This window comes from Physeter macrocephalus, chromosome 6 (genome assembly GCF_002837175.3).
Source record: "Physeter macrocephalus isolate SW-GA chromosome 6, ASM283717v5, whole genome shotgun sequence".
Classification (NCBI taxonomy): Eukaryota; Metazoa; Chordata; class Mammalia; order Artiodactyla; family Physeteridae; genus Physeter; species Physeter macrocephalus.
The window spans coordinates 63,984,607-63,994,991 of record NC_041219.1 but is presented as its reverse complement, the minus strand read 5'-3'; the positions used below and the strand labels follow the sequence as shown (position 1 = coordinate 63,994,991).

At 41.8% G+C, this 10,385-nt stretch overlaps 1 protein-coding gene across 1 annotated transcript in view; it reads right to left on the bottom strand.

Moving 5' to 3' along the window:
• Positions 1–651: 651 nt before the first annotated feature.
• PTPRO (protein tyrosine phosphatase receptor type O) overlaps positions 652–10,385 on the bottom strand; it is a 234,863-nt gene continuing 225,129 nt past the window's right edge. Inside the window, exons 24-26 of the mRNA XM_028491495.2 lie at positions 8,350–8,504; positions 6,120–6,255; positions 652–798 (exon numbers count right to left, since the gene is read on the bottom strand). Coding sequence (XP_028347296.2) covers positions 694–798; positions 6,120–6,255; positions 8,350–8,504 — 396 coding nt within the window. The 3' untranslated portion in view covers positions 652–693. The remainder of the gene's footprint in view (positions 799–6,119; positions 6,256–8,349; positions 8,505–10,385) is intronic.

Genomic DNA, 10,385 nt, shown 5'->3' with positions numbered 1-10,385 from the left:
CACCCTTGTCCTCTCTCTCCCTGTCAATGATCTCTCCAACCTTAATATATTCATGCACATTCTATGCTCTGTGTACTGAGTTGAGTTAGAAGATTACTTGTTACTTTAGCCGAGATTACTTACACCTCCGAAGTCTGATCTCCTAGTTAAAACGTGAGTACAAAGCATTGACTGTGTTACGATTTTTTTCACGACGCTCTCAAGTAAGCGCTCACATAATAGATGAGATCAAGGCATTTGAAAACTCCGCTAACCTAAGACTATTGTCAATATTGCTTTTCTTCTTTGGGGCGTCTACTTTAGCTCATGTCTTCTTTGTAGCCCCTTGTATGGCCCTTGTAGCCAGTAAAATGTTTGCATGCAGTATCTAGATAAGTAGCATTGGATGGTAATGTCCTGATATTGCAGGCACAGATCCAATATCAGAGTAATTGAAGGTTCAGGGTGGAGGGAATGGAGGGCAAATCTTCATGAGCTGCTGGAGCTCTTGCATGCCACACCCACCAACCAAGGCCCACTGAAGCTCAAAGATCTGCTACGGTATTCGTCTCTCCCTATGACCACCTCTGTGGGCTCAGAGTCAGCACAAATAGCCACTGCTGCCTTTGTCGTATCCCCTCATGTCCTCTCCCATTGTTCTAAGACAGGGTGCCCCTGATGGGTTCTTCTCTACGTACTGGTCTGGATTCTGAACTAAGACTTGCTGACATTCTCATAGATGACGTCACTGATGCAGAACTGCTGCTTCTTCTTCAACCACATCAGTTGCACACACTGATGGATAAAAATGTACTGCTCCTGGAGCAAAAGACAAAGACGTGTTTTAGAGCAAGATATCTCTGTGCAAAAATATAATATTGTAATGCTATGGCAGTATGAAATGCTCTGATGTGACGTCAAGGGAAACATTCTCCATTATTTATGAGACAATTTTTTTAAACATCTTTATTGGAGTATAATATAAATTATCTTTATTGGAGTATATAATTTACAATGGTGTGTTAGTTTCTGCTTTATAACAAAGGGAAGCAGCTATACATATACAAATGTCCCCATATCTCTTCCCTCTTGAGTCTCCCTCACATTCTCCCTATCCCACCCCTCTATGTGGTCACAAAGCACCGAGCTGAACTCCTCGTGGGACACAGCTGCTTCCCACTAGCTATCGATTTTACATTTGGTAGTGTATATATGTCCATGCCACTCTCTCACTTCGTCCCAGCTTACCCTTCCCCCTCCCCGTGTCCTCAAGTCCATTCTCTACATCTGCGTCTTTATTCCTGTCCTGCCCCTAGGTTCATGGAACCAGTTACTTTTCTTTTTTTTTTTAGATTCCATATATCTGACACAATTTTCTAACTAGAGAATCCAAGAGAATCAACTGTAGAAATAGACTGATTAATAATAGGGCTTAGACTATCACTACTTAATGCTAAAGGCAATGAATATTCAATCAATAAATCATGGGGCTATTTGAAAAATAAAAAAGTAGCACATCACCTCATGATACACTGAAATAAATTCCAGGAAGTTTAATGAATTAAGCCATAATAATATAAAGGAAAATATAGGTTCATTTTTCTCTGATTACTTTAAGGAAGGACTGTTTAAACTTTAAACAATGAAATAAGTTACAAATAAAAATGTCAAACTACTGTATATAAAAAGCAGTAAAAAGAATAAAATAAAGGGCAAACCAGAAACTGAGAGGGAACATTTTCTAGAATTATGACAAATGTTGATACCGTCATCTGTGTTTAAAATTCATCCACATGAATAACATGCACACTTAAAGTGACAAATAAATAAAATACACTGACCACTAGACCAAATATTCCTGGAAGGCAGGGACCGTGTCTTTTTATTCCTAATACCCAGCACTTACTGTGTGCTTATTAAATGTTTAAGTAAACTGAGAAAATATTAAACCATATGCAAAAAATGGCCAAGTAATAAAAAATGGTAAATTAAAACTGTTTTTTATCTATAAAGTAAGCAAACCTAAAGGAAAAAATAATATTCAGTGATGATTTGAGTTTGTTGAAGCAATCATTTTGACCTGCAGTTGGTGGAGGTACAATTAATCAAATGCTAATAAATGGCATTGTGGACAGATAAAAGTAAGAAAGGAAAGAATCCAGGTTAATGTCCTATAAAAAGGAGAATGTTTTAAGTAAGCAACAGCATATCTAAAATGAAACAGTAGTCAGTCTTTAAAATGAGAGTTATAGAGTTTTAGGCAATTTGGGATGATACAGGTAGCAAAATATTAAGTGAAAAATCAGAATGTAAAATTAGCATATGTGTAGGGCTTCCCTGGTGGCGCAGTGGTTGCGCGTCCGCCTGCCGATGCAGGGGAACCGGGTTCGCGCCCCGGTCCGGGAAGATCCCACATGCCGCGGAGCGGCTGGGCCCGTGAGCCATGGCCGCTGGGACTGCGCGTCGGGAGCCTGTGCTCCGCAACGGGAGAGGCCGCAGCAGAGGGAAGCCCGCGTACCGAAAAAAAAAAAAAAAAAAAAAAAAAAAAAAAAATTAGCATATGTGTATAGGGCATGTGAGCACAGTTGTGTGAACATTATACTTGAATGAAGGCCGAGATGAGCTATGCCAAAATATTGAGAGTAGCTGTCTTTATGCCATGAAGTCAAGGTCATTTCTCCTTTTTCCTTATTTTTCGGAGTCTCTCTCTAAGTAATACCATTAAAAATAACCTTTAAATAAGAACCAGTTAAGATAACCACGGGATTTCAAGGGGCCTTTTGTACGACAACTTCATACAAAGGATAAAATTAAATACTTCAAACTTCCCTGGACTCACAGGTATTTTTCAACAAAATTTGGGGAAAATATATTCCCTGATATTGTGACAATATCACATCAGTAACTGAGCTTCCCTTTCTTGTCATGACACATCCCTCCATTGTTTCCGGTGCTGGGTCAAGCACAGGGCATCGATAAGGACAGAGACTGCCTGGTTTCTCACCCCATACCTACGCAGTGGCCAAACGTTGTGTCTAAATAAATAAGTAAATAAAGTAGCTAGGCCACAGGAAAAGTAAATAAAAAACTATTTACAGACGCATCTCTGAGAGTTCCTGAGAAATCAGGAGGCTGCCGATGAGGAGAAGAGGCTCCTCAAAGCAAGGCCCTAGCTGACCTCCAGGGAAAGCCTATTAGAGGAAAATTAAAGAAAACCTTTGATAAAAATAGAAGAGAGCCCAGGAGAGGCGAAGGCCATCCACATGTGGCACTTCACAATTTCAGAGCACTTATCTCGATGATATCCGTTCACCTGATGTATACTTTACAACAAACAACTAATGAACGTTGTCCTTCACTTTTTACAGATGAGGAATGGAGTTTTTTAAAAATATATATTTTTATTGTTTAATTTTTTAAAAATTGAAGTATAGTTGATTTACAATGTTGTGTTAGTTTCAGGTGTACAGCAAAGTGATTCAGTTATACATACATCTAGGTCTATGTTTTTTTTAGATCCTTTTCCTTATAGGTTATTGCAAAATACTGAGTCTGGTTCCCTGTGCTGTACAGTAGGTCTTTGTTCATTATTTATTTTACATACAGTAGGGTGTATCTGTTCATCGGAATGGGAGATTTGAGAGGTGGAGTGAGTTGTACAGTGGTCAGGGCTGGTCCCGGGCCTCTTTCGGGAAAAGAAAAAGAAAAGGCCCATGCGGCATGTTGCAGGGACCTGAAATATGCATCTGAGGATATGGTCAAATCAATCAGTGACTTCTGCTGTTTGTAGAGGGGGTGGGGTACTAGAATCACGGCCGTCAAGAGGGCGTAGGAAAATTAAAAACCAGCATGGGAGGTAACCTGTACACAACACACTGTGGTTTCTGTATATACATCGACTCAGCTGGAGAATCATTCTGGCCTCTTGAAAACCATTAGTGTCAAAGGAGTGCTCTGGGATGATGAAGAAAAATAATTTTTTACTCTGCTCTTTATTATTACCGTCAGTAAACTAGGAGGCAGCAGGACTGGGGCGTGAATGAGCTCAAGGAGGATGTTAAGGAAATCCTAACATTCAAGTTACAGGTTGAACCACGAAGAGCACAGGAATGAGGAAAAACAGAGGTAACTCATTGGACAAGTTGTTCCAAACATAACTAACAAAACCGACATAAATAAGTAACGTGAACTAGAGAGGATCACTGCAAAATCCTGAGGGAACTCAAGAGTGAACTGGAACAGTTGGGAAAAATAAGTGACCCGTGGTGACCTCTGCCTCTTCTGCTGACTTTGAATTTTCCCACGAGGGTTCAGGGAAGGGTTATCGTACTTAAAAAAGACTGTTTCCCTGGAGATGTCAACCTAAAATACTACCATAAACAAAGAAGCGATCAAAATTTGAGGAAAGGAAGTTACAGAGAAAACCCAACTTTTTCTCAGCTTTACAGAAAGGCACATGGTGGTGGCCCTGGTGTCCTGGGATTACCCCAGACGAAGAAAGATAATGGCACTGAAAATTGGATAGAGGGTCTACCATGTGAAGGTAGACCTTTTAAAAAGGGATTAGGATTCTGTCGTTGGAAAGTTGAAAGCCAACAGGCTGTAATCACAGTCTATAAAATTATAAAAGGTATGCATTAAGTCAATGGGGGCAGACAGTTCATCAAATCCAAAATACTTAAAATAAGGAGTGGCCCTTTGAAGCTTGGAGATCAATATACATAACAGAGAGTTTTAATCACATAGGAGGAGATTGATTTATGGAAGTGAAAGCCAAAAATATGGACGGATTCATAACGCACTGTTTAATCACTAGGTAGTTGGGCTTGTCTGGGAAACCAGGACATTTTAAACTTATGATAATAGGATAATGTCTACGTCTCCACAGTGGTAAATTAGAAGGTAGCAGGGCTGGAATGTGAGCGATCTCAAGGAAGTGAGCACACTAATAGATGTCTTGCTTCCTAATCATCCCTGAGCCATCTGAATGTGAATGAGTTACTCTTTCCAAAGTGCTATGATCTTGCTAGAGCTCAGAAATAAACAGATTGGAATGTCTGTGTCAAGTCTTGGTCAGACAGGATGGGGAGGCAGGAGAGAAAAGTAAAAAGGGTGGGAAAGGAGAAACCGGAAGCATTGAGACGGCAGCCCGGACTGTGGACTTTTGAGTTATACTGACATCTAGTGGTGATTGGTGGGAAAAGCATGAGGAAGATGAAGGCAGGTTTTAATCCCTCGGGAACTGAGTCAGAGGTCAGGCCAGGCTGGGTTCCAGTCCATAAGTCTTTCTCCCACACACACTCCTCGAGAAAAAGGATTAGTGCTCGCCTGAAGCTAAGAAGTTGCGAGTACGGCTGGGTGACTAGGATTACGAAGAAACTATTGTGCTTAGGTTTGTGAACCCACACAGGTGCACACCTACTGCTGCTCTGAAGCAGTGTGATGCTGTCTGTCTGGGGCTGCCACTCCAGCCTGAGTGCATTTTAAGGCTTCGAGGTGGAGAGTACCTGGGAGAAGAGGAGGAAGGGGAGCACGTAACACTGATATATATTTCTGGGGATGCCTCCATGTTGTTACAATGACGATTCCATTCATTTAGCTCAAGGGGCTGGCAGCGCTGGCAGATGAGAGGCTGGAAATCCTTAAAACTGTAAGGATTTTATTTCCTCACAAAGCGCAAAGTCAACCCATATTATCATCAAAAGTGAATTGAGCCACATGAAACGCAAACTAATGACAAACTTATCGAATCAAATCTAGCATTTTATATAGAAATTAAATCACATCAGTTTTAAAGTCTCCACTTGGTGGCATTTCCCCAGATGGCTGTCACCTTCACCGAACTCTCAGTCTGTTCGAAGAGCTTTTATTCCATTATAGATACACCCATGTGCTCTGGGTTACTGAAGGGCATGTAACACCAATAAAAGTGCGGGCACAGTACACCAGATGGATTTCTAGAGACTAATATCTGTTTCTTTTATACCTTGGAGCAGTTTGAATGTGCACAATAAGAAACTGGGAACGGCAGATGCAAAAAAAAAAAAAAATCGAGACAATGGTTTTGACATATGAGATTGAATAATGGGAAGTTTTTCAGTCAAGGGCAAATTTAAAAATACATGTGATTATGTTCCTACCTCGGTCTGTACCATAGACATCCGGTATGACCGCATTTCTGACACCAACCCTAGGATGTCCACAAATTCATGATCCCGGATGTGCTGCAAGAGCCTGTCCAGGGCAATGAATGTTCCTGTCCGACCGACTCCAGCACTGAAAAAGAGGTTCCGACAGCACATCACTTAGCGCTTCTACACTGTTGGAAACAAATTGGCGATGAAAAAAGACCAAAACCAAAACCAAAAACCAAAACCACACCAAAACTACACGTAGCATCATTGAAAAAAAAGAAGACTAAACTGACAATATTTCCCGCTTAACTGTTGTTTAAGTTTGCGGTTGTGGTTGATGTGTCTCCTAATGTCACAGTTCTATCACTGCTACCTCTCTTAGAGAGGTGTGGGTCTGCCTTGGCCACACCTGCCCATCCCGTCCCCCAGGGTTTCTGTTCCTTAGGAAAGTAAGGATTCCATATGGAGCCTCCTGGAGAGTCAGTTCCGGCCCCCCAGGGAGCTGATACACGTAAACAATTCCAGTCTTCTGAGTAGCCTCAGGGTTAAGCCCTCACACCCAGCTAGAAAGTTTAGTTGAGATGTCCACACCCTAGTTCTAGGGCTGGGGCCATGGTAATTTGCGCACCTTCAGCCCTAGGTCAAGTTCATCGTCTCAGACCTTCCTTAAAATGCATCTGCCCTGCTAGTGGGTGCTGGTCTACTTCATTCTCCCAGATAGTTGCCTCAAAATCAGAATTAATATTTGGACCCAGTCTCTTCCAGTCCCCAAATCCCAGGGCTCAGAGCATAGAGGGAAGTGGAGGGATATGGGCTGACCACAGTCCTCAGGGTCACAGTTAAAGCCCGCTGTCCTTTTCCTCCAATCACTCACAGACTGAAGTGCCAACTGGTTCTGAACTCCGGATTATGAGGGAATATGAGGAAATAGAAATCAAAACCAATTTACATGTGGGATTTGCTGGGAGAGAAATCCAACGGGAAAAACCATGAGTTCAGAGCCCTGGTTTGCTTCTTCTACCAGACAATTCTTCCCTCTTAGGACTTATCTTCTCAGATAAAATGTTCTGTGTCTGGGTGAACACTTGCGAAGTCACATCCAGAACTATACCTGCTACCCTGCTACGTGCGTGAAAGGAGTCCATGTGTTTGACCCCAGGGTTGAGCAGCTTTATTTTCTGCTCTTGGAAAGAACCATTTGGAGATGAGATAATTTCATCTGGTGAAGCAAAGCTTTTGACCTGGGAATAACTGACAGCAAGGGTAGTCTCCCTAATCAGAACCTTGGTAGCTTATGATACATTTTTCTTTCCAGGGAGACACATTCTCTCTCTCTCTCTCTCTCTCTCTCTCTCTCTCTCTCACACACACACACACACACACACACACCCTTAGCCATTCTAGTTCACAGACCAAGGTACTAGATCCGGGATTAATGGCTGCCAATGTCTCCTCTGACAGCTTTATACCGCTTCTACTGCTGATACACAATAGGAGTGCATTTATATCCCCGGCTCTTCTGAGGCTGCATGAACATTTCACAACAACATCATGTCACACTGCTGGATTTTGATGGCGCTTTGTTCACATGGTAGGAAAGAAAGCTTCAATTCAAAGATAACTCTTTCTGTAAGGGATTAGTGAGGTCCTTGATTTTTGATAATGCAGTAGATCATATCTGCACCATCTGGAAAGTTAAAGATAATCTGGAAGAGAAACCTAGCAAATATGTTTATCTTCATGAGCCGAATGTTTTTATTTCACTTTTCCTTCAACTTGCTTTTTATGTCTATTTATATTACTCTGGGTTGTGATTGGCTATTTTTAATTTGACTTTGTATTTGGCTCTGTTATAAACCCCACAGAATCCTTGATAGGATAGGGTACCATCACATGGTGCTTAAAAGCCCGGCCTTTGGAGACGGGTGTACGTGGATTTGAATACTAACTCCTCCATGTTCTAGATGCATGAACTTTTGTGATTCCCTTAATCTTTCTACTCCTTAGGTTTTGTTTTTTTTTTTAATCTGATAATGGCAATAATATTATTAATCTCATATACTACAGGATATAAATAGCCGTATTATAAGTAAATCATGTATCTAATAAGACTTCAGTTAATCATACATTTTAAAAAATCATAATTCATTTAACTGTTAATTCAGTCTGATCAGTGGTTTACTGGTGGGCAATTTCCTCCATGATTTCTAACCGACAATGCATTTGATGAGGTTACCTGCAGTGCACGATCATAGGGCCTTTGCTCTTTGTCGCTTGCCGTCGGACCACGTGTACAAATTGCAGGATGCTTTCTGCAGCGTTGGCTGTGGGCACCCCGTGATCAGGCCACGCAGTGTAGTTAAAATGCATCACATCCTGCATCTCGTCAGCCTTTAGGAGAAAAACAAGCGTTAATCTCTCAGTCCCCCGTCAGGGTGGCTCAGGCCTCGGAGGCAGCTCACAAGCGATGGTAAAGCCACATTTCACTCCTGGTCGGTACATCTCCCTTTCCAGCTCTCAGCATTGTGTCTGGCACAAAGCAGGCCCTGAAAAAAAAATACTAATTGTATAAAGCTTCAGATAGTAGGATAAGTAGGCTAATCCATGCCTCTGTAATGATAAGAGCTTAAGCAGATCAGGGTTTGCATCCTGGCTCTGCCACTTAGAAGTTACATCAGCTCTGGAAGATGCTGTTGGTGTCCCGCTTGGGTCCACTGGGCCAGGCTGTTGCACCCCCTTGCCCTGGCGCTGCTAATAGCACCTAGCTGCGCCCCACTCCTCACAGGCGTCTCCCACTGAAGTTGTGGAGATTAAGTGTGATTGTGCTTGTGAAGGGTGGTATCTGTTAGATATCCGCATCACGACTACAGCATAATTACTAGCACTTGCTGTCATGCAGCTCAGTGCATTTCAATGGGTGGTTCTGGGAATCCCAGTAAATGGGTATGTTTTGTATATTTTCCCATTCATATGAACCCGTATACCAAATATATTGTTGTCCCCTCTGACCTGCGTAAATATCAGCTAGGATGTGCGTCCTCCAAGATTTACTTTTCTAAGTCCCTACTAATTGATAAGCATAAAGTTTTGCTATCAACTATCAGAAATATTCCAAATCCAAGCCTCACAAAGATCTAATGCATCCCTCACCCCTCACATTTGCTAAGACCCTAGAATCCACTCAGGAATCCACTCAGGAGATAGAATACTATATCATACTTTGGAAGAATTTGGTCTGCCTATGAGTTTGAAGTTAAAGTTTAGGTTTTCAGGTATGAGAGAGAAATGAATTTCAAAGTGTCACCGGTCTTGGGTGAGGTAAAAATTAGAAATATAAATAAATGTATAAATAAAAATATAATAATATTTGTATAAATATAAATGTCAGCACTTCAACTAGACCCACCGTCTCCTTGGCCTAAGGCCACACGTCCCCAGCCATAGGCAATGTCTCTCTCTATGAGCAAGTTCAAGGGCTTTGCCTTCGACACATGGAGCATGACATCTGCAAAGATGCTGGCCAATCTCACTGCTGTCTTCAGGAAGTATGGCAACAAAGTAACGCAAGCATAATAAATTGTGCAGAATGAATGAATTACTCAGCACCCAGAGGAATTAAGGATAATCTATCCCCAGATTACTTTGGTTGCCCAGAAAAATTCACAAAAATGCTCGCTCTTTCCAAATGCGGATCACAGGCTGAGCACAAGACCCATGCATTGTAGGATATATATGTTTTGATAAAAGGAATTTTTACATATTGAAGTACGGGAAGTTATACATGAGTTAACCTGAATTGTATGCTAACCAGAACGGCCTGTTTGTGGCCTATCAAACATACATTGTACACTTGCTTTAATTATTAAAGAAAAGGGTGCCTTGGCCAGAAGTAAAGAATGTCCATGTTGAAAATAAAGATAAATGCCCTCTTCCCGGGACACCAATGCTGGTCCTCCTTCCATGAGAAGAATCCCTTCCCAGGGGCCAAAGCCATACTGGCTTGCTGTGTATGTGCTGATCTGGGTTTTTTTGAAATCTTGAAGGAATGTATCCCTGACTTGTTTAATATTCTTTGTTCTGACAAGATAGAAAACTGTGCTGAAAATCATGCTTCTCCAGAGAAGTTCTTCAGAGTTATCCGAGAGGCTGTCTTCCAGGCTATAGTCCTTAGTTTGGTTCAAATAAATATTCCTATTGTAGGGCTTCCCTGGTGGCGCAGTGGTTGAGAATCCGCCTGCCGATGCAGGGGACATGGGTTCGTGCCCCGGTCCG